The following is a 25,666-nucleotide window of genomic DNA, read 5'->3' on the forward strand; positions in this document are numbered from 1 at the left end:
TTGAGTGATTAAACCTTTATTTGTATGCCTGTCTTGGATGCTAACATTGAGGTCCGCCAGCATATGAAGATATGCATGTTGTGGACGCCATAATAATGTGGGTTGGCCCTCGTCAATATGAGGGAGGCCGGTCCTTATCAATAGCAGAATCCTTAGTCACATGTTTATTTGGAGCTTACTAATGATCTCTTTGACATCAATTCCATTCTTTTTCATATGCCTTTGACAAACTTTGACATCTAAGACAAATAATCCAACAGCCAATTCCCTCACCATGCAAGTGTAAATATAAGAATATAGAGATTGGCACCTTGAATATTTTGCGTCATCAATCTGATATTTTCCATCAATACAAAAGAAACTCAAAAAAAATTATTCAAAAGAATTAACGAAGCAACTTGTACATATCATAAGAAAAATTCAGAAAGCTAAACTAACATTATATAAGTTTATAGTACTTTACAATTCCATCATCAATGGATATATTATTTTATAATCAACCGAACAATATTTTCAGAGTACTTGAAAGACTTTGCTGTTTCTCTCAAGCACTGATTTTTCTCTGGACGAGACCAGCCCTGGCAAGACACAATTTTTTTTGTAAGAACATACTGATAAAAAAGTTTCAATATAAATTTCTGAAGCAGCCACTGAATCTCACCTCAGCAACTTTGTTCAACTTCTCCTTCACATTCTTTAGCATTTCAGAAAGATCTCCATCCCATTTATAAAATTCCAGCTCTCTTCCATCCAATAATTTCTTTGCAACCTTTATGGCATTTTAAAATTTATATACAGTATATATTATAAAATGCATAAATGAAAAGCTGAAAGCAAATCAATGAAATGGGTGATTGTTATTTTCAACATGAAGTATTGGGTCGGTTACTTATTCGCCAAAGCTTCGTGGTTAAAACAAGAATGAAGATTACAGAGTTCACAGATGGTGCTTGTATCACATGCCAGAAAAACTGGCTTACATACCCTCTGACAGTGCAAAACAGCTAGAACATTTTGTTGGCAGATCTTAGCAGAATATGGCAGACCTTTGTTGCCCCTCCCTGCATTGACAAGGTACCCTAGTAATCTAGATGCTCCATAATCATTGTTACAAAAATATGAGAAATTGTGACTCGTTAGAATTTTGTTTCTTTCTAAAGAGAGGCTCAAATTACCTTTTAATGGAGATCATTTTCCTTTGCGGCTACAGGAGCTTGAATATTTAATGATTAAGAAAACAGACTATACATATTATCTCTGGAATTCAGAATTTTTAAAGGATGGTAACTATTTGAAAAATAGTGCAAAAGCAGAGATGCTGGCTCTGTTTACCTTTAAGTGAGAGGACCTCTTTCATGTGACCTCTCAGATAAATTTTCTGTTTGGTTTAAAATAATGTATGGGCAGGGTTTAGAAAATTAAAGCTTACAAAACATTATCTGTTGAGACTTTTGGTCAGATTACTTTTAATTTGGAAAAAAAAACACATCTAGACTACATTACAAGCTACTTCCATAATAGTCTCATGAATGTTTACTTTTATTTATCTCAATCCATCTAATAATTAACAACAAGATGCAAATCATATACCAAACATGCAAGAGGACCCAAGCAGCTAGGCAATCAATAGTCAATACTTATTTACTGAGATAATTCAGTTCATATATGAGCATACTTGAGGATTGTGACAAGTATCTATCATGAAAAAATATGTAATTGAAATGAAGTCCCAGATATCAAAAACGAAGTAGACTATAAAAATGAAATTTACTACTTATTTTTTCCTCCTTATGTCAACATACACCCTTACATTGCCATCACATCTCTTCGTCATTTATGTTCCTGCAGAAAGCCATATCCAGTTCTGTTTGGTAGAAGAGAATCTTGTGATCAACAAAGTCTATTTATGTGAAGTAGCATTTAATAAAAAATGAAAACCAGTATCTCCAGTCATGCAGATTCAGCTTTGAATTTGTATCGTTATGCCTATTGTCAATAGTTCTTGTACATCTTGTACTGCAATTGCTTGGGACTTTGCTTCCTCAATTCTTTGCAAGATCTACTTGTTAAGTATTTGAATTCAGTACCATTATGGATGCCTTTGATTGGCATACACTTAATTTTTGACATTTGATTAGTAAATCAAGCCAGTATCTCTGAATTAGTCAAGGAATAACTCCTGGAATGACTAAAGTATTACTCTCTCCTTAGTAAACCCCTTACTGTTACGTCCTTGTCCTTGAAATAATCCTAACTTGATCTTCCTAGTGACCAGGGTGACTACTTGGATTTCTTGGCAGTCACTTCATAGAAATTTTAAAATTTAATGGTTATTCCAAAATCATAAATAATGCCAAGTGCAATACTAGACTGCTAGTTTTGTAGGAAACCAAAACTGTGTTGCTATCCTACAATAATTAAATGCAGCTGTCTTGTTGCCTTCCAGGCACAGATATTACACCAAAGTGCTAATGAGCAGTACTCTTTTTTCCCTAGCACAGAGAAATTTGTATATCCATTTAGTGCAGCATTTTGTACTAGCTCTCTGAGTCAAGGCATAAGAGCTGTCCTATCCTTACAAACTATGCACTCCACTTTCTGTTGAGAGATCATTTACAAGCTTCAAAAAAGCAGTTCCTGAAATGGTACACTTCCCCCTAAACTTTGAGATGCCTAGTTTCATCTACGTCCCTTATTGTGATTCAAACTTTAAATGTGTCATCTTTTATTGTGATTCAATCTTCAAATGTGTTGTGCATCTATGTACAGCATATCACTAGCTTTCTATTAAAGGATGTTTTGTCCCTGACCTCTAAGTGTTATGTTATTAATTCTATTGTGTCTTGAATACCAAGAATTCATGAAGGGTTTAGTCATGGGTTAAGTAGGTTTTTCTTCCCATTGAGTATGTACAGAGGGAAAACCCTAAATGATGTATCCCTTTTTAATACCATTTAATATTGCAATATAGAGATTGACCTGTTGGCCATTTGGTGGAATTGATTATGTGTTGCGTTCATGTTTTGTCATTGATGCCAACACTAGCTGTTTGGATGCTTTACCGGCACCCTTCTGGTCCCGGTAGGTTGAGTGGTTTCTGGTTGATTTGGATCCGACATGATCCGGTAGGCTCCGGTATAGTTTGGTTATAGAATTGGCTTATTCATGATACTCATGTTCATATTCAGTAAATTGGTTTTGATATGATGATCGGATGCTATCCTGTTTGCTTAGAAGCGTGGTTTCTGGTTCTGGCGAGGGTTTCACTAGCAGAGTTTTTGATGAATTGCATAAGTGGTGTTGGTGCAGCTTCTGGTGGAGTTTTGGGATGCTGTTGGGATCATGTTTGAGACTTGGCGGATGGAGATCATTGCTGTAGCGTGTGAACCTATGCTGGGTCCCGGTTGATCTAGGTTATGGACCGGTTTTAATGTAGCATGTGGATTGGACATATGTTTCCGGGATGTCTTATGTGTTGAATATTATTTGTTTGGTCTAAGGCCGACATGGTTTGTAATTATGTAATTAGTTTATTATCTGGTGGCCGACCTAATTGTTAATGGTCGAGGGTTTATATATATAGATGTAAGATCTCATTGTAGATCATATATAGGAATGGGAAAGGAATGTAATGTGCGAATAATGTAATATCATTCAAGTAGAGGATTTGGTCAATCATTGGAGATGAAATTGGGTTTATGTAAGAGGATTTAATCCTCCGGTATTGAGCTTAACCGGAACTGTACTCAAACATAGGAGATGCTATCTTTTGCAATTCAACACTTCTCTAGATTGTAGTCTGGATTTCTATGTAGCCGGTGAGGCTCCTTTTGTGATGAGCAGTGCGCTCTAGGCTCTTGGTCTTCCTACAAGTGCAGGCCCCTCAATTGTAATTCACATACTTACTGCAGAAGTATTATTTGACTGTGGGTAGGCTTCCCACCGTGGTTTTTCCCTTTACCAGGTTTTCCACGTATAAATCTTGGTGTCATGTGGATGATATTTATTCTGTGATTATTGTTTATGCTTAATTGATTTAACTGCAATTCCAATATTAATGTTTTGGGTTCCGATATTAAAGTTTTAATTGCTAATGGTTCCGGTAATCTATGACAACTAATTCACCCCCCCACCCCTCCCCCCCCTCTCAGTTGTCTTCTGGTTATTTGAACTGTCTAACAATTGGTATCAGAGCTTTGGTCCTCTCTGCAGAAAGCTTAACCGCTTGAGGAAAATCCTATGACATCTAATAGTTCAAGTTCATCCAATTCATCTAGAGCTATCTTTCAGAGAGATATTCCTAGGCTTGATGGAACAAATTACATAGTATAGAAGATTCGGATGGAGACTCATCTAAGATGTCTTGGCAAGGAGATTTGGGAGATCACACAGAATGGTGTCACACCTTATAATCCGGGATATGGCAATCCTCCTCCGGCAAACCTGGCTAAGGAGCTTGAGAATGATTGTAGAGCAAGAGAAGCCCTCTTGTGTGCACTTTCCGATCAGCAAATAATGGGATTAACCGACAAATCATCTGGAAAGGCTATATGGGATAAGTTGGAGACTCTTAATGAAGGTGACCCTACAGTGAAGATTGCTAAATTTGATGGTTATCGGGTGAGATATGAAAACCTGAAGATGGAAGAAGATGAAGGGATTACTGCATTCATGGAAAGGGTAAAAGAGATTGTTATGGGAATTCAACGTTGTGGTAGAATTCTGAGCGAAGATGAAATTGTTTCTAAAGTTCTGAGACCCTACCACTGGCTTACAAAATGAAGGCAACTGCTATTAATGAGTTGAGAACAATGGCTAATACATCTGTCAACAAAGATACCTTGGTTGGAAAATTATCTGCTTTTGAGCTTGAAGAATTTGGACCTTCTGGAGCTGTGAAGACTGAACCTGCTTTTCATGCATCTACATCTGCAACCGGTAAGCAAGATTGGAAAGCTTTATATGCAAAGGAATTAGAAGATATGAAGAGAGAAGATGATGAGTTTGAGCAACTTGAAGCACTATTTGCTAAAAGAGTACCTAAAGGACCGATAGGAAGTAAGTATGAAGGAAAAACACCTTTTAAATGTTTTGCATGAAATAAGATTGGTCATTTTGCATCTAGATGTCCTGAAAGGAATTCAAGATTTGAAGAAAGAGTCAAAAGATCTTTTAAGCCTAACCCTGGATATCAGAACAAGTATAAGTACAAGAAAAACAGAGACAAATCATGCTACATAGCGGATGAGGAAGGCATTACTGATTCTGATGATGAACCGGCAGAAGAATCTGCTAGTGGTTCCGACAATGGGAAGGAATGGGTGTTTTTGGCTATCAAGAAAGATGATCCGGCACTGGAAGAGAATGTACCTGAAGAGAAGGCACTTGCTACTAAAATTGAAGACAAGGATGAATGGGTAATTGACAACGGTTGTTCACATCATATGACTGGAGATAAAGGGAAGTTTCTATCTTTGCAAGAATTTGATGGCGGTCTAGTTAGATTTGGAGATGACAAAGCATGTATGATCAAAGGAAAATAAACTATATCATTGGATGGTAAGAACAATACTGACAATGCTTATTATGTTGAAGGTTTAAAGCATAATCTTTTGAGTGTAGGACAATTAGTGGATAAGGGATTTCAATTACAGTTCAAGGATGGAAAATGCAAAATCATTAACAGATCTGGTTTGGAGATTGCAACCAATACACAGACAAAAGACAACATATTTCATTTGAATTCCGGTGAGAACACATGTTTGATTACATAGATTGATGAGAGTTGACTATGGCATAAAAGGCTGTGTCATGTGAATTTTGATTGCATTGTAAAGATCAATTCAACTAAGGCAATTAAGGATATACCTAAGATTATGAAGCCCTATAATCCGGTATGTAAAGAATGTCAAATGGGTAAACAAGTCAAAACCTCTTTTAGGAGTATACAAGATAAATCAAATGATGTTCTTGATCTTATTCATACTGATTTGTGTGGCCCTGCTAGAATTAAAAGTTTTCAAGGTGATAGATATTTCATGCTAATCATTGATGATTATTCTAGAATGATGTGGGTTACTTTTCTAAAAAAAAAATCTGAGGCATTTGAAAAGTTCAAAATCTTTAAGGCTAGTGTGGAAACTGAAATAGGATTGAAGATTAAATGTTTGAGGTCAGATCATGGTGGATAATTCACATCCGGTGAGTTTAATAACTTTTGTGAGAAGCATGGTATAAGAAGACAATTTTCTGCTCCCCGGACACCTCAACAGAATGGAGTTGTGGAAAGGAAGAACAGAACTATCTTGGATGCTGCTAGAACAATGATGATGGAAGCTAGTCTACCTCATATCTACTGGAGAGAAGCAGTAAGCATAGCGGTTTATACATTCAACAGAGTACATATCAAAGGAGAAACCGGTAAGACAACTTATGAATTATGGTTTGGCAATATACCTACAGTTAAGTATTTCAGAATCTTTGGTGGTAAATGTTATATCAGGAGAGATGATATAATTGGCAAATTTGATCCTAAATGTGATGAAGGCATATTTCTTGGTTATTCTAATAAGAGAAAAGCATATAGATGTTATAAAAAGAGATTGCAAAGAATTGTGTAGAGTGCTAATGTCAAAGTAGATGAGCTGAACAGAAGTCAAATCAGAGTTTATGAGAAGGAACCGGCAGTGGAAATGATTCTATCTAAACCAGTAGCACCTTTACCAAAACAAAGTGTTGAACCAGTTACTCCGGCAGTATCAAAGAATTCTATAATGACTGAAGATCAGGGAAAAGGAACAGAGAGTCGGAGGACTCCTAGGTATGTGAGATTGAATAATTTAGAAGATCAAATCATTGGGGACAAGAGCAATGGAGTAATGACAAGAAGAAGACTGGCAACTAATGAGGTATGTTTAATTTCACAAGTTGAACCGGTATCAATAATTGAAGCATGTAAAGATGAATATTGGTTGAAAGCTATGGAAGAAGAATTAGATCAGATTGAGAAAAATAACACATGGACTTTGGTTCCCTGGCCTAAAAATAAAAATGTTATTGTAACTAAATGGGTTTTTAGGAATAAAATGAATGAGGATGGTCAAGTTATAAGGAATAAGGCTAGATTGGTTTGTAAAGGATATTCTCAGAAGGAAGGAATTGATTATGGAGAGACTTTTGCACCTGTAGCTAGGATTGAAGCTGTAAGATTATTTCTTGCCTATGCTACTTATAAAAACTACAAGGTTTATCAGATGGATGTTAAATGTGCATTTTTGAATGGGGATCTTAATGAGGAAGTTTATATTGAGCAACCTGATGGTTTTTCACTATCAGATGATACAAACATGGTTTGCAGGTTAAGGAAAGCTTTATATGGATTGAAACAAGCACCCAGAGCTTGGTATGCAAGGTTGGATAAATATCTTTTGAAGCTTGGTTTTACTAAGGGTAATGCTGATAGTAATTTATATTATAAAATCACTGATGATGATATACTGATTATTGAAGTATTTGTTGATGACATTATTTTTGGAGGTGAAGATAAGTTGTGCATAGAATTTTCTAAAAAATATGGAGAAAGAATTTGAGATGTCTACGATTGGGGAAATGAATTTTTTCTTAGGTTTGCAGATTACTCAAACTGACAAAGGTATTTTTATCTATCAAACTAAGTATGCTAACGAATTGTTGAAGAAATTTGGTATGGGAGATTCTAAACCGGTAAGTACTACTAGGGTTACAAGTGAGAAATTGACAAGAAAAGATGTTTCTACACTGGTAAATCCTACAAGATACAAATCTATGATTGGAGGTCTTTTTTATTTGACTCAAACTAAGCCGGACATTATGAATGTTGTTTGTATTGTTTCAAGATTTTAGAGTGATCCTAGAGAAAATCATGAGAGTGCGGTGAAAAGGATTTTTAGATACTCACAAGGTACATCAGAATATGGTTTGTGGTACCCTAAGGATGATGACTTTACTTTATGTGCATATATAGATGCTGATTGGGCTAGAGATGTTGATGACCGGAAAAGTACTTTTGGTGGAGCTTTCTTTTTTGGAAAGAAGTTGGTTTCATGGATCAGCAAGAAACAGTCATGTACTTCTTTATCTACTGCTGAAGCTGAGTATGTTGTTGCTGCTACTAACTATACACAAGTTTATGGATGAAGCAAATGTTGAAGGATATAAAGGTGGATTGTGATGCACTAATAATTATTCACTGTGATAACTTTGTTGCTATTGATATATCAAAGAATCCGGTATTTCATTCTAAGACAAAGCACATATCTATCAAATACAACTTTTTGAAGGAAAAGGTGGAAGCAAATGAAGTTAGATTGGTTTATGTGAACACTAAAGAGCAGATTGCAGATATTTTCACTAAACCTTTGCCCAAGGAATCGTTTGAGTACCTGAGAGACAGATTGGGAGTTTCTGCCCCTCCGGTAGAGACTTGATTGATGTGGTTTGGCATCAGTCCGGTATGCATTATCAGAGATACTATTCATTCCAGCACTAATGTGGGGATCTACTGCTCAGGGGGAGTAGTTAGCTTTGTGATTCAGTGGTTTATGTTTTTGCTTTGATATTTTTGTCATATTTTTGGCATTGATGTCAAAGGGGGAGAGATATTGATGTGAAAAAGAAAAAGTAAAAGGGGGAGAGATATTAAAAAGAAAAAGTAAAGGGGAGAGATACATGTATAATCTAGAGCTTTACAGAGATATTATTCACAGGGGGAGTTTGGTCTTTATTTCAGAGCTATATGCGGGAGACTGTTGCCTATCTTCCATTGGGGGAGACTTGTTGGCATTTCTTGGTACTTAGATGTTTTTCACATCTAGTGTTGCCATCAATGCCAAAGGGGGAGATTGTTGGCCATTTGGTGGAATTGATTGTGTTGCATTGATGTTTTGTCATTGATGCCAACACTAGCTATTTGGATGCTTTACCGACACCCTTTTGGTCCTGGTAGGTTGAGTGGTTTCTGGTTGATTTGGATCCGGCATGATCTGGTAGGCTCCGGTATAGTTTGGTTATGGAATTGGCTTATTCATGATACTCATGTTCATATTCAGTAAATTGGTTTTGGTTTGATGATTGAATGCTATCTTGTTTGCTTAGAAGCTTGGTTTCTGGTTCCGGCGAGGGTTTCATTGGCAAATCTTTTGATGAAGATCTTTGATGAATTGCATAAGTGGTGTTGGTGCAGCTTCTGGTGGAGCTTCGAGATGCTGTTGGTGATCATGTTCAAGACTTGGCAGATGGAGATCATTGATGTAGCGTGTGGACCTATACTGGGTCCCGGTTGATCTAGGTTATGGACCGACTTTAATGTAACGTGTGGATTGGACATATGTTTCCAGGATGTCTTATGTGTTGGATATTATTTGTTTGGTCTAAGGCCGACATGATTTGTAATTAGGTAATTAGATTATTATTTGGTGGCCGACCTAATTGTTTATGGTCGAGGGTATATATATATAGATGTAAGATCTCATTGTAGATCATATATAGGAATGGGAAAGGAATGTAATGTGCGAATAATGTAATATCATTCAAGCAGAGGATTTGGTCGATCATTGGAGATCAAATTGGTTTTATGTAAGAGGATTTAGTCCTCTGGTATTGAGCTTAACCGAAACTATACTCAGGTATAGGAGATTTTATCTTTTGTAGTTCAACACTTCTCCGGATTGTAGTCTGGATTTCTATATAGTCGGTGAGGCTCTTTTTGTGATGAGCAGTGCGCTATAAGTTGTTGGCCTTCCTACAAGTGCAGGCCCCTCAATTGTAATTCACATATTGTAGAAGTATTCTCTGACTATGGGTAGGCTTCCCACCGTGGTTTTTTCCTTTACCGGGTTTTTCACATATAAATCTTGGTGTCATGTGGATGATATTTATCTGTGATTATTGTTTATGCTTAATTGGTTTAACTGCTATTCCGGTATTAAATTTTTAATTGCTAATGGTTCCGGTAATCTGTGACAACTGATTCACCCCCCTCCCCCCCCTCTCAGTTGTCTTCCGGTTATTTGAACAGTCTAACATGACCATCGTGTGAGGGATCTTCTATTGTACTGTCAGATTTGACGGTGCGATCCTGATCCATAAAGGATAACGAAAAATTGTAATAAACGCGTATATAGACATGACATTTTGTGAACCGTAAAAAGGATCCAAAATCTAGACAGAAGACATAACGGAGCTGTCATAAAACAGAGCAAAAAAATTGTAAAAGGATGGCACTATGATCACAGTAGCGTCCATGTCAAAATTGTGACTGCAGTAGTGACCCCCAACTGCATAGCTCAGAATACAAAATGAAAAGACACAGTATCACCACCAGCAAATGCAGGAATTCTTCTAAGGCCAAAAAGAACCATTCTAGCAGTCTAAGTTTACAAAAGAGATAGAAAGCATGTGTTTGGGGCATGTGAGGATATAAACTAAGTTTTATTGGTCAAAGGAACGGGTAGCTTGCATATTAAATATAGGTTGTAACGGGTAGCTTGCATCCAAGGAGCCTATTGTTTTGGTAAATTGCTACATTAAATATAGGTTGTAGGGTATTTGCCACTACCATAAAGCTGGTTTTTCTCCCTTATAAGGGTTTCCAAGATAATCCTTGGACATTTTGTTTGGGATTCTTTATATTGCTATGCTCCCCACAAATGCATCCCTTGCCAAATTTGGTTCCATCCCCCATAGGGGATGTTTTGGGCATGTGGGGACGGGTAGGAAACATCTGCACCCCATCCTCAAATTTGCCAAAAAAAAAGAAGGAAACGTAGTAGGTACTTATATTCTTTTTAGGAAACGCTTGGGTGTGTTAGGGGACAGCTAACCTTCCCCTATGGCCCAGCCATATTTCAGTCATTTAAAAAAAAACACAAATCTGAAAAAAAAAAGGGGGGTGGGGGGGGGATGGGGAGCCCACAAGGACCCCACACCCCTTTAAGCCAACCCTAACTCTAAAATAGCCCCAATAACAACTAAAAACTACTTATTTTGACATTTTTTCCAACTTGTTAAGAAGACAATAGAGAGAGGGCAATAGTGAGAAAAGAGAAGAACAGTAGGAAGAAGGCAAGAAAGCCTCAAATCTACATCATTTAAGTTTACTATCCCTTGTTCATTTGCTCATTTAATTTTTTGTTTTCTGAAAGCTCCAAATACTTCGAGAGGGCTTTTTGTTTTGTATTTGCACTTTCAGCTGTGTTTTGAAATTTCAACCTAAAAGCAATGAGCAGCAGCAAGGGTGTAATATGCCCCTTAATTTTTTTTATTTTTAAGACAACAAGATTCACCCATTAAGGTTAGAATAATCAAACTTGCGCAAAAACGAAATGCTGAAAGTAACCCTTTCACTTTCTGGTCATTGAGAGCCCGGTATGGGAGGGTGAGAGCATACGGTGTCAAGGGGATCGTTAGCTCAAATAACTGCTGGAAATGAAATCTCAAATACAATACTGGGCGGCAAGCCAGCCCCTTTCGCTTATCCAGCGGGTGTAAGAACTTCTACAACAGTATGGCGGTGCAACCAGCCAATTAGAATATTACAATTGAAAGAACAAAAATCACCCGACCGCTTATGCAGTGGGAGGACTAGAAATAAAATTACAATCAACTCAACTGCTTATTCAATGGGAGGACAGTGTTACAATAGATAAGAAGGCGGCAAGCTAGCCTCTTCCACTTATGTAGTGGGACAAGAGTAACAATCCAACTATATAGCTGTTAGTACTACTAATCAACTTTACAATGCAAACATGGATTACAATATTACTAGAATCACTATCCAAACTAGGCAGAAAGGCCAGCCTCTTCCACTTATGCAGGGGGATAGCAGAAAGACAAAATGTTGTTGTTAGTACTACTAACTAGCATTACAATGAATATAGAATTTGACAACTAAGTGCTAATTAAGAACTAGCAGCTACAACACGAACTCCAAACATCCTCTAACAACCCAAACAATTCACTCTCAAGAACTCACTCAAAATCCAACTTTCGAAAAATCTGATATAAAGACAGCAGGCTGGAAATGCATAACCAGCAACACCAATCCACACCAAAATGCTTCTAACTTACTCCAAACTCACTCAAATCTCCCCTCAACACACCCAAACTGACAATATGCGTTGAGTGACCAAGTGCAAACTGGAATATAGCAGCAACATGACCCCAAACAAACAGTACGCATCCCAATGCACCCCCTAAAAAGTACGGCTAGGCTGAAAAGGTACGATTTGCATTTAAAAATTGAAGACTCAAAACTAGGGGCTGAAAACTTACAAATTCCATCACCCAGTGCATAGAAATAATCAAAGCCAATACCCAGAGTCAGCAGGAGCTCGCACGGAGACTTAGGAGTGAAAATATGCTTCAGCCATGATGCCATCCAGCAACCAAGAAACACACAAACTCACACAGAAATAAGAAAACCAACTAATGCAATCCATTCTCAATATGATCTATCTATTCCTCTGAATGAGAAATAGTCTCTCCACAGCTAGCTACTATATCTCAAGCACGAAACTGACACAGGCTAGGAAGCTCACAACTTCGAAGCACAAGTTTGGCACGATTCCGACAGCACTTCGTTATACAAATTTCATGGATAGTCTCAAATGAAGGCCAAGGCACTTATTTATAACTTCTCCCAAATCGAACCTCCTTTTCTCTCCAATGTGGGACTAAACAATGACATTCAAATTCACTTTAATTTGCATTTCATTTCATCCCTTCACCAAGTCGTTCCATTTTGCCTAGACAAGACACTCTATTAAAATGCAAATAACACATAATGTGAGCGCCCAACAAATAATTGAGAAAATGACTTTAATATAACTTAAGCAATCCCTTTAATAAATCATCCATATTGCCTTAAGTTATAATCCAACTTTAAACAACATTTTCCAACTAATCGACCCCCTCAAGGTAGCAAATAAACTTCATAAAAATATCAATAAAGTGTGTTATGGCGTCCAAGGTTATAAAGTGAATTATTTCATAAAATTAACTTATTTCTTTCTAAGGCGTCCATCATGCCTTATAAATGATTCATTTATAAAATATTTTTCCTCAACCATGAAGTCGCCCAACATAAGCTCAGACTTGCCAAAATAGCTCCAAAAATGTTGGAAGACCAACTGCTCAAACTGACCTACCGAAAATAGCCATCTGAACTAACTGCTAAAACCCTGCTAAAAATAGCACTTACTAAAAATAGCATACTGCTAAAAATAGTAAGTGTGTTCAAATGCATTTAACCACATTCTGAGCAGTTGTCACAACTTACTAAAAATAGTAAGTCCGAAAAAGTCTTCAGATTTGTTTGCATGTCACACCATCGCGAGGTTCTCTGAAAACCCATAAAACCTAGAAAAATAAGTTGTCCTCGCCCCCACTTACTAAAAATGGTAAGTTTGAAAAAGGCCTCAGATTCAATTGCATGTCACACCATCGCGAAGCTCTCTGAAAACCCAGAAGGAATCCAGAATCAGAACTATGAAACTCTAACATGCAAGCCACCAAAACTGTCAAGGCATCCTCCTAGAAAATAGGAAACCCTAATTTCTGCCTCTAATTGACCAACGGGTCTCAGAATTGGCCAACGGTCCTATTGACGTGTATTGTGTACACTATCAAACACAGAATAAAATACCCAAAGGTACCTTATCCTCTCTTGAATAAAGCCTCTGAATGTTGAAGATATCACAAAAAGGATCAATCAGGGTGACTTCAAGGTTCTTCGCTGTAGGATCTCTACGTGTGGATAAGCTCCAATGGTCGTTGTGAATGTTGTTTCTTCAAGGGGTCTTACGCAATTGGAAAGCTGGTCTGTGTTACTCTTACTTGACTGCAGGAACAGGAATTTTCCTAATACTAACAAATTCTCAAAAAAAGATCAAAAGATAGGGTTTGCAAGAGATGAATTCTAATCTAATCCTAAGAGTGACTCAATGTAGGCTAGACTTGGTAAGATTCTACCAATTTCAATATTGCCAAGGAATTACAACTTTACTGGAATTGATGCGATCTTCTAAGGTGATTAGTGATTTTCAAATCATCAAGAATTATAGATACTACCATAAAGATACATATCAATAGTTCAATAATGATTGAAGGTTCAAGCAATCTAAATATCTCCAGTTGACCACACAAGGCGTTCTTACAATCAGTAAGAAGCTAGTGGTTTGGAACGTGAATCTCACCAAAGATCAAGCGCAACACTTAGTCCTTCGAACTTAAATACTACTTCGACTGAGAATGATTCAAGAAAGTAAACAACCATGAAAATAGCCACAAGAATTGCAATAAAACACCATAACTTCAATATTTTATTGATCTCAAAGCTAAAATAGACAACAATTGTTCGAAATTCTTCCTTCACTACTCAATCTTGCTACAAAATAACTTTCTTCTCTCCAAAGCTCTAACTATTATCTATCTCCTTCACATCTAATTTCTAATGACAAAATGAAAATGAGTGAGGGTATATATAGCATCCTCAATTACAATGAACGGCCCAGATCAAAAGAAGATCAACGGCTGAGATTCTGACACCTAAACCCTAATTAGGGTTTGTTACAAAAAGTTCCCTTTTTAGATGAACATTATTAAATGCATAGCCAAATATTTAATTGGCACAAAAGTCGAGGAAACATAGACCAATGATAATTAAGATGCCACATCATTCTATAAAAACCTTTCTTCTAGAACCTTGTTCCCTTTCCAATGTTCTTTCTTAGCATATGCAACGAATCTGGACACAATTCCTTCAACAATGGGAATCTCAGGAAGATTCTTCATGCGTTCCTCCAAGTGGATAATCTGATCAAAGGCAGTGAGAAGAGCAGCTTCCCATCCAGGTTCGAGTTCTTTGATCTTCTCAATCAGGAGCATAGTAGTGAACATTAGATCCCGCTGCTCATCTGTGATGACATTGTCATCTTTGCAAAAGATGACCTTGACTCTCTCTTCCAACTCTTGGAGGTCTACATCCGTCTCAACTTCGATCCGCCTGCCAAGAATGGTACACAACACTTCAAACACCTTATCTTGAATTGGATGGATGACGCCTTCAACTTGATTGCATTTGGTGTTGATGTCCTCGAAAAGAACCTCTTTCATCTAGAGTAGAGTTGACCACTGAAGTAGGTTGTGAGCTCCTCCATCCATTATCTTTTCTTGTGCTAGGATCTTCCTTGGTGTTTGCCTGATTACTTGCAGAACAGAAATGATAACATCTCTAGTGTGAGCGAAAGTGGCTACAGTTATCATTAGATTGTGGACGATCTCAAGGACCTGGATAGCTCGATGGATTGTTTTCATCATTCTTGTTGTAAATTCAACAGCTACCATGTGGGATTTGTCAATCCAAGAGCTCATAAGCTGAACCAAGCTCTTGACTCTTTCTGCCTCGCCAACTAATTCAAGGGGAAGTGCTTGCACAGGAGATACTGCTGGATCCTGACGTCCCAAGCGCTGATTGAGATGGCTAAAGTAACCTCTCCAAGCACCGACCTCTCTCTCAAGCTTCCTATTCTTTTCCATTTCTTCTTTAAGTTTGCCCTTAAGTGCTTCAAATGAATCGGTTGCCTCATCCATTGCTTGTTCAGTAGTGAGCGGACCAAGCTCAAATGTTTCTACATCATACTCTTCTGCAAGAATTTCACCTTCATACTTGTCCACTACTGGTGCAGCTATCTGCAATTTCCTGGATCCTGTCTCATCTCTGATCACCTTGGACATCTTGGTGGCCTTCTTCTTCTCCATTACTTCTTGAGAATTTCCTATAAAGCTCTCTAAGTCAGTTACATCTTCTTCATCTTCAATCACAATCACCCTCGTCAGTCTCTCCTTTAACCAATCCGGAATGGCAGATCTCGTCTCTCTTACTTGTATTTCTTTAGGCAATGGTTCATCTTCTTGGAGAGGAGATTTCGCTTCATCATCATTCTTCTCTTCATGTAGCTCATCAACTTGGGGAGATTGACTTGATGAATGCTGAGGTGTTTGCCCCTTTTCAGGCTTATCATTCTATACCATGTACTCCATAGATTCATCAACCTCAGGCACCGTCTTTTCTTGTCCTTCAGCTTGACTTGCCTTCTTTCCATGTCGAGAAGATGTGCCTGATGAGCGATCTCGATTGGCCCCTTGCTTCTTCTTGGAGGGTTCTCTTTTCTCAGGTCTTTCTTTTCTCTTTGTGCCTCTAGGATGAGAATTGTCTTCACTTACGCTCGCTCCTCCTTCTTCTGGTCTTTCCTCCAAAGTAAAAGTCATTGGTATGTTCTGCTCTCTTAGCTTCTGATGTTGTACATCCACCCATCTGCGAGTACATGACAAAACTGGAGCCATCAAAGCTCTCAAGTCCAAAAGCTCAGGTTCATTCCAATCTATCTTCACTGCTTTGTCTTCTTTGTCATAAGATGACTGGAGATGTCTGCCGCTATCCTGTGCTTGATCAGCTACCCTATAAACTTTGCATTTCCTGATAAGATCTAAGGGTAGCCTGGAATGCATCTTTCTTTTAACCTCTAAATCACTTGAGAGATTCATCCAAAAGTCCTCTACCTGAAATTCGTGTCTGTACTTCTTACCAACTGTCTCCTCCATATAACCATGAGGATCAAAATTCTCCCTCGAGGCAAAGAATGTGAATGAACATAAACCCAATTCCTTCTCTGCATCCTCCAAGGCTTGAGTATTAGGACATACCTCAACTGAATTCCCCAATATGATGGGCACGGGAACTCCATGTCCATGCTTGTGTCTGGATCAAAGAAACGAGACTCGCCCGAAATCGCCCAAACTCGGCGAGTCCGAGTCCGAGTCAGGCCAAACGAGTCCTAGGGGCTCGAACTCAGACTCGACCGAGTCTGGAGAGTAAACTCGCCAGACTCGCCGAGTTGGCGATTTTGGCCCAAAATCGCCAAACTCGGCGAGTCCCGAGCCCTAGACTTGGCCGGCGTTGGCACAACTAAAAAGTCAAAAAAAAAATAGTTTGGAAAGTTTTTTTAAATCCATTTTTTAATGTTAATTGTCTTCTAGCCCTAAAAGTGACTTTCATTTCATTCACTTGCAAAAAAAGGAAGAGTAAAGTGAGTTGGGAAGAAAAACAAGGGTGCATAGAAGAAAAACCAGCAAGGAGGAAGCTCAAGTTTTCTTCAATTTGTCACATTGGAGCTGCATTGTGTTTCGATTTGGTGCATCAAGAGTTGGATAGGAAGAGTTTGCAGCTCATTTCAAGCTTGTTGTAAGAGGTAAGATTGTTTTTTTTAACATTATTTTGTTTCTTATATGCAAAAATTCCATTTTCTATTCATTTATTTTGAAAGTTTTACATTTTCTTGTATGCAAGATCTTTTGTATGTTTGTAATTTGTATGTAGCATGTAGTATGTAGTTGTACTATGTAGGGTTGTATGTAGGGTTTGTAAATTTATTTTTTTAAAATTGTAGGGTTTGACAAACCCTACAAATTTTTTTAAAAAAAATTTACAAACCCTACTTTAGTTTTTTTGAATGTATGTATTAATTTTATTTTGTATTTGTAATGTTTTATTGCAACAAACTTCACTTTATTATTTGCCTCAACTTCAACTTTCACAAAACTATCCTAAAATGTCTACTTCAGCTTCTAGACCCCCCATGAGAAAGGACCCTGCTTGGAAATATCATGAGGATTTTCCAGGGCAAGGAAAGGCGCAAACAAAATGTATGTTTTGCAAAACAATATTCCATGGAGGTATATATAGGCTGAAATACCATATTGCTGGTGTGCGTGGACATGATGCCGAACCATGCCTAAAAGCAGTCTCTGAGGCCATACGTGATTGTTATGTAATGGTTGAGGAGATTGAAAGAAAAAAGAAACAAAAGGAGGATCAAGCGGCCATTGGGAGAGAGACAGTTTTAGGAAGAGGGACACAGTTAGGTTGTGTTGGAGGCCCTTCTTCCTTACCTCCATATCGTCCCACTCAGTGTGCTACTGCTGGTGCTTCCGTTTCTGCTTCTGCTTCTATAAGTGGCAGTGCCACCGCCACTTCTCATGCTCCTACCACTAGTAGTTGTAGTGGGAATGTTACCATTGAACCTAGGATTCGTAAATCTAGGTTGGATTCCTTCTTTGTGCCTCGCACTATTCCTGGGTCCCAACCGTCGCTTGAGGGCATGGGTTGGAACGAGGTCCATGATACTGCTAAAATGGCAATTGGCAGGTTTTGGAGCTACAGTTGTATTCCATTCTTTGTAGCCAGGTGAATGTTTTACTAACTTTTATGTTTGATAACTTTGATTGTTTTAATTTTTATACTTAACTTATCTCATTGAGTTTCTTTGCGACAGGTCTCCTTATTGGCAACAAATGGTTGATGCCATTACCATATGCGGGGCGGGGTTCAAAGCCCCTAGTGAGGGTGATTTGAGGGGACCCATTTTGTCTCAAATGGTGGATGATGTGAAAAAGGATTTAGATGAACAACGCCACATATGGAGCACTAAAGGTTGCACCATCATGACTGATGGTTGGACGGATAGGAGAAATAGAACTCTCCTTAATTTTCTTGTTTCTTCCGCAGGTGATTGATTAATTTTAGTTTCATATAGTCTTTAATTTTTTATTTTTTATCTAATGGTTTATTGAATGATAATTGACCTAGCTTTATTTTTTTATTTAAGGGGGCACCGTTTTCATCAAGTCCATTGATGCCTCCGCCCATTGCAAGAATGCCACCTACCTATGTGAGCAGATAGAGGAGGTGATTGAAGATGTGGGTGAGGAGAACGTGGTACAGGTGGTGACCGACAATGCAGCAAATTATGTTGCTGCGGGTAAACTTTTGATTACAAACTAATTTTGTTTGCAAATTAATTACTATCTTGTAGTTTGTACCTCCATTAATTACAATTTACAATGCAACAAATTATGTTGCTGCAGGTAGACTATTGATGGAGAGGCACCCATCTATAGTTTGGACTCCATGTGCTGCTCATTGCATTGACCTCATGTTGGAGGATATTGGAAAAATCCCATGGGTCAAGAGATGTGTAGAAAGGGCAAAAAATGTCTGCAAATTTGTATATAATCATTCATGGGTGTTGGCTCTTATGAGACAATACACAGAGCAGAAGGAGTTGCATCGTCCAGGAATCACAAGATTTGCCACAAACTTCCTCACATTGCAGTCCATGCTTAGGTCTAAGCCTGCCTTGAGACGTATGATTGTTGGTGAGGAGTGGTCTTCCTCATCCTATGCTACCACCCCTGCAGGGATAGAGATGGCAAACTGTATTTTTGATGAGCAAGGCTTTTGGGTCCCTTGTGATGAGATAGTGAAGGTAATTTTTTTATAAATTCTACAATTTAGCTTCATGTTTTATAACTTATTATATGTATTCTCTTATTTGCTCATTTTTCTAAATTACACAATATTTTCAATTTTGCAGTTTGTTAAGCCCTTGGTGGTTTTGTTGCGAGTTGCGGATGGAGATAAGCCCGCAATGGGCTATATATATGACGGCATGGATCGGGCGAAGGAGGCCATCAGATTCGTCTATGGAGTAGATGAGAGCAAGTATGGTCCCATTTGGGAGATCATTGATAGGAGATGGCATCATCAGCTACATAGGCCCATCCATGCGGCAGCCTATTATCTGAATCCGGCATTCCGTTTTATCCCTTCTTTCAAGGCTGATGCGGAGGTCCTTAATGGGCTATATGCAATCATGGAGAAGATGGGACCTGCTGGTACTTCTCAGATAGACCTTTTTCGAGAGCTATAGATGTTCTCAGATGCACAAGGGGAGACCTTCTCTCGTCCTGTCGCCAAAGACGGTAGGACAACTATGATGCCAGGTAAAAATAAATTGTTAGGCTTAATTTTAGTTTTATTCAATACTATATTGTAACTTGTTAAATGAGTTCATGAGTGAGACTGATTTTATTTATTTTTCTCATTTCAAACTCAGATCATTGGTGGAACTTTTTTGGCCCAGAGACACCAAATGTTCAGAAGTTGGCCATTCATATCTTGAGCCAACCATGCAACGCATCAGGTTGTGAGCGCAACTGGAGTATGTTTGAGCACATACACTCCAAGAGGCGCAATAGATTATCTGTGGAGAAGATGAATGATCTCGTCTTTGTTCACTACAACCTCCGCCTGAGAATGAGAAAGAATGCAACAGTTGACATGTCTCCTATCATTCTAGATGAGGTTGATCTTGAAGCAAAGTGGGCCAATGAGAATCAGACAACTCCTGGGAATCTTACAGCTATATTTAGTGATGATGACATTGATTGGATCGACCAGGTAGATATAGAGGCTGAGGCTATAGCCATGGCAGAGGAGGAGCAGAGAGCACGAGCAGAGACAGGAAATACTAAGACTCAGAGTGACACACCTGTTCCTAATGTTGGTGAGCATGACACAGTCGTTCCTGATGTTGGTGAGCATGGCATGGTGTCACGGGGAGCGACTATGGCTGCTGAATCATCCAGGACCTACTTTAAACGCCTTCGCAGGGGGCCAGGGCGAGAGGGTGCATGGCCCTCTCAACCATAGGCTTGTACACTTGTAGTTGTATTTAGTATTTACTATTTACCTTTGGTATTTGTATGAAACATTTGATGATGATCATATGATGACATGGATTTTTTATTCCATGAGTTTTGTAATATTGTATACATTTGACAATATTTATATATCTATGTTTCTTATTTTCTTCAGCTACAATTTGCGTTTATGCTTATGTGATTGATGTATACTTGTGTATGTAATCAAATGAGCCGAGTTTAATGATGTTTTTGTGTCTTTAAGGTGTATTCAATAAAGGGTGTCTGAAACAAGTTTTAAATCTTTAAAAATCTCTAAATTTCTTGAGTTTTTCACTTTCCCGAGTCCAGCCGAGTCTGGAGCCGAGTCTGACGCCGAGTCCCGAGTCGGCCTTGCCGAGTCCGAGCCGAGTCCAAGTCTCGTTTCTTTGGTCTGGATGCCTTTGCATAAGCTGCCAACTGTCTAGTCACCTCAAGTAGCACTATCCTGTCTGTTGGATACCTCAGCAACATGTAGGGAGGTGAAGGACACCCATGAATTCTGATATATGTAAACTTTTGAAACTAGATGAACCATGCACCATACTTCTTCACAAGCTCTTGTGCATCTAGAGATAGTCGATTATGAATCCCACCTTGCAATATCCCAGTGATGTTAATCGTGAAGGTGTCATCGACTAACTTGTAGTCACCTCTAGGAGGATGATGCAAATGAACATAAGAGTCACAAACTCTCACCTCTCCGGGTCCTCTTCCGATCACTCCTCTGTGAGGTAGCCCAGCATATTCGAAACTCCGGATCAGGGCATATATGACATATGAGCTCATGTGGAATGATTTAGTAGGTCTTAGCCTTCTCAACTGCACATCCAGACAATGGCTAATAATTCTAGCCCAATGAATCGTTCCTTTTCCTTGGACTATCACTTGGATGAAGTAGAACATCCACTTTTCGAAGTAGAAGGCCTGAGGAGCCCCTGTAACTCGATTGAGCAAAGTTATCAAATCTTTGTACTCCTCCTGGAAGTCGATCCTATGTGGTGTGTTGGGAATCTTGCTCAGGTGAGGATGACTTTTGAGCAACCAATTCTTATTGATGAGATTCAGGCAAGTGTCGGGATCATCCTCATACATTGACTTGGCTCCTTCTAAACTTTTGTAAATCATATCTTTATGCTCTGGAAGATGGAGAGCCTCACTTATAGCCTCCTCTGAAAGGTAAGCCAAAGTGTTTCCTTCCTTGGATACGATCGATCTCGATTGTGAGTCATAATGGCGGGCACACTCGATCATCAGCTCATGACACTGGATTGCTGGAGGGAAACCGGCCGCCTTGATGATGCCACTTTCAATTATCTTCTTTGCGACAGGTGATGGCTTGCCAATGTAGGGGACCTCTCGAAACTTCTTCACACTGAAGTTTCCCAAGTTGGTATCTCCGATATTGCTCCATTTGGACACGATCCTGGTCTCCAATTCTTCGTTCTTCTGATCTTCCTTCATGAGAGCTGGACGACTGGTAGATGCTCCTGCCTTTGGAGTTGCCATCTTGACACCTACACAACATTTCATAATTAGTAATATATCTTGAAGCATAGAAATATAGGGTAGAAAGGAAGATTTAAGATTTTAATTAGGAAACTTCATGATAAATCTTGAGTTATCATTTCCTAATTAACTACGCCAAACTTAGAATTTTCAAAACAAAGTTCAAAATTCAAATCTTCAACAATGGTGTCAAGATGATTTCGCCATACCTCCTCTTGAGTACTAATTCTAAGAAATGATGCAAAAATAGGTGAATTTCGCTAGGCAAAATGTAGATCAAAGCTCTCCCTTGAATAAAATGCGCCTCCTTTAGCCTTCACAAGAATCAACTCCACCTCCTTCTAGCCTCCAACACTTGAAAGAAAATCGCTCCAAGCAAACCAGATTTCGCACCTTTAATCAGCCTTCCAAATTCGCACTTGAAGCAATGATTTAATGATTTGAATTGTGAACAAACACCTCCAATATATAGAGCGCTCACCCCTTTGCTCCCTCTAGGCCGACTTGGCAAAAAGAGGTTAAAAAATAAATAAAATTCCAAAAAGGAGGGGCTGACTTGGCAAAATAAATAAAAATAAGACCTTAAGCGCTCCATATTTAATTTTGATTTAATAAAAAATTAATTTTAAATGCCTCTAAGATAGAAGTTCGATTTTTAAGGCTTAAAATTAATTTATTAAATGCCAAAATGTCTTTTATTAAATGCCAATTTAATTTTAATTTTTTCAAATGCCTCAAAATTAGCAATTTTGGTGATCTAATGCAATTTGGAGGATATTAATTTTTTAAAACAAGGCTTAATGAAATTTCATGATGATTTTGCCCTGGACCCTCTCTGAGGGTCAGGAGCGATTTTGCAATTTTAGCCTTGAAAACTTCACATCTTGACTCCAAAATCTCCTGGAAGGTAAATCGATATCCAGTTAAGGTGATGCACTTCAAATTTTGATATTCTGCATGAGGAAACTAGGTGGAAATGTAGATTTCGCCCTGGACCCTCTCCAAGGGTCAAGAGCGATTTTCCATTTTAGGCTTATAATCCACCTAAATTTGATTGTTGAACCCTCATCGTTATTTCCAAGATCAATTTCCTTGCACAATTGAGTACATTCATCGAAAATCTTTAAGGCAAAAATGTCTTTTGGAGGAATTTCGCCCTGGACCCTCAGCAAGGCCCAGGAGCGATTTTCCCAATTTTGCTCAAAATCCTTCATCTTTTAATTGTCAATTCTCCTTGTGGGGTAAGCAATGATCTCCTTCGTTCATTCCATACATGTTTAATTTGCTTTGTAAGGCAAAATAGGTGCTCCAAAGATTTTCGCTCTGGGCCTCCAGTGAGGGTCAGGAGCGAACTTTGCAATTTAGGCTAGGATCATCAAGTTTTGGAGGTAAATCCTTGTTCATCACGTTTTGGAGGACCCTTCCACCTTAGCACAACCTTGCCTTAGCGCAATCTTGAAGGCAAGTTGTTGGTTTTGTAAATTTCGCCCTGGGCCTTCAGTGAGGGTCAGGAGCGACTTTGAGTCTTTTTGCACAAATTCTTGATCACTTCAACTTCAAATTACCTTCAAGGCATAGAATATCACGTTCCCCTCCCGTCCAAGCAAGATTTTGTCTTAATTCCACAAACAAAGGAGAGAATCATGAAAAATCGCTCTGGGCCCTGAGGGTCAGGAGCGATTTTTGTAATTGCCTTCAAAATCCTTACTCTTAACGATCCCTTTTCACTTCAAGGCAAATTAAACATTATTCCAAACTCATGCCTTGGCTTAGATTTGTCCAAACTTGGAGAGAAAGGCTCAATATTAGATTTTTCGCCCTGGACCCTCTCTGAGGGTCAGGAGCAATTTTGCAAATTCAAGCTTATCCATCTTTTGTTAGCCCTCCAAATTATCTTCAACGAGCAAAACACACCCTTCCTCATTCATTTCAATCATAAAATCGTTTTGTCCTTGCAAGAAAATTACACATTTGAAAATTTCGCTCTGGACCCTCTCTGAGGGTCAGGAGCGATTTTTGCTATCTGGACCAAAATACTTCACTTTTCATCTCAAAATTTCTTTGCTAAGGAAGATGTCATCTTGTTTCATGCTGTGAATAAAAATTCATGTCCAAGAAAGGTCGAAAAATGTGCACACAAAGAAAATCGCTTTGGACCCTCTCTGAGGGTCAGGAGCGATTTTACCTTTCCTGGGCAAAACTCCTTCATCTCATCATCTTTAATCGAGTCTGGATACTTTATCATGTTCTCTTCATCCTCCACCATGCCTTTGACATCTCAAATCGACCAAATAGGGCCAGGAATGATTCCAATAAGCTTTTTTCACCCTGGGCCCTCTCTGAGGGTCAGGAGCGATTTTGATGATTCCAACAAGATCCTTCATCATTTCAAGTTAAAACTCCTTCGATTCATTTTCCATTCATGCCCAACACTTGGTCCCTTTTCACTGCAAGATGAGGGAAATCAAAATTTCGCCCTGGGCCCTTTGCAAGGGTCAGGAGCGATTTTTCCCTTAGCCTTCAAAATTCATCATTTTTCATGCCTTCAAATCTTCAAAAGCATCAACCACGCTCAATCATCCCTCCTGGAGACCCTGCACAAAACAAATTAGAAAAGTCAGTGACAAATATGCCTTAAATAACATTTTCGCCCTGGACCTTCAGCAAGGGTCAGGAGCGATTTTACCCTTTCTGGCTAAACTATTCAAAATTTAAGCCTCCAATCACTTCACAAGGCAGAGTCAGGTCATTTTCGAGGTCAGGAACCAGTCAGCAAGCCCATCAAAAACGAGAAATTGCACTTAGGATAAATTTCGCCCTGGGCCCTCAGCAAGGGTCAAGAGCGATTTCTCTGTTTCAGGCATCATCTTACCTCCAAAATTTGATCAAAACTTACCTAGGCAAGAACACGCAGTTTCACCTTCAAAATGCTAACACTTAGTCAAAATTGGATTTTACCCTAAAAACCCTGATTAGACCTAACCTAAGACCTATTTGACTCCCTTGAAAGGCCTACCTTCAATCGTCTCAATTCTTCGGGAGAACGCTTAATAACTTTCAAAATTTGACTGGACTCAGCTTGAATAACACCCAAAAGAAACCCCTGAGGTTTAGCCCTAGCCCAAACAGACAACTCACTCACTCAAAACCCTAAAAGCAGAGAGAAGAACAAGCAAAACAAAAGCGAAAAAGAGGGGGTCCCCATTCTAATGGGGCGTTGTGTGAAATGGTCACAACAGGTCCCCAAAACAAACTAGAGCGGAAAAGGGGACATTACAGAGGGTACTGCGAGTGGAGATTCAAATTCAACAAAGTCATAGAAGAACCTTCTATGATCGGGAGTGTTGCAAGTCTTATGAGTTCAAATAAAAATTTTGAATGCCCTTTTTAACTCCTCAAAAACTATTCAAAAGGCCCATTTAATCCAAAAAACTAAGCTGCTAGTTCTGATTTGGGTTTGGGGATCTAGTTCGTCTAAATATATATATATATATGAGTGCGTGTGCGTGTGTGTCAAATACTTCCTATCCACACTGTTTCT

At 38.7% G+C, this 25,666-nt stretch overlaps 1 protein-coding gene across 2 annotated transcripts in view; it reads right to left on the bottom strand.

The window, feature by feature from the left end:
• Positions 1 to 287: 287 nt before the first annotated feature.
• LOC131069473 (heme oxygenase 1, chloroplastic) overlaps positions 288 to 25,666 on the bottom strand; it is a 145,434-nt gene continuing 120,055 nt past the window's right edge. The window contains exons 3-4 of one of the 2 annotated variants that reach the window (XM_058004909.2): positions 662 to 769; positions 288 to 578 (exon numbers count right to left, since the gene is read on the bottom strand). In XM_058004909.2, the coding sequence (XP_057860892.1) occupies positions 486 to 578; positions 662 to 769 (201 nt within the window). In that variant the 3' untranslated portion in view covers positions 288 to 485. Of the gene's footprint in view, positions 579 to 661; positions 770 to 829; positions 1,062 to 25,666 lie in introns of those variants that run through there. The other variant, XM_058004910.2, reaches the window with a different exon arrangement.

The sequence above is a fragment of the Cryptomeria japonica genome, chromosome 11 (assembly GCF_030272615.1).
Source record: "Cryptomeria japonica chromosome 11, Sugi_1.0, whole genome shotgun sequence".
Classification (NCBI taxonomy): Eukaryota; Viridiplantae; Streptophyta; class Pinopsida; order Cupressales; family Cupressaceae; genus Cryptomeria; species Cryptomeria japonica.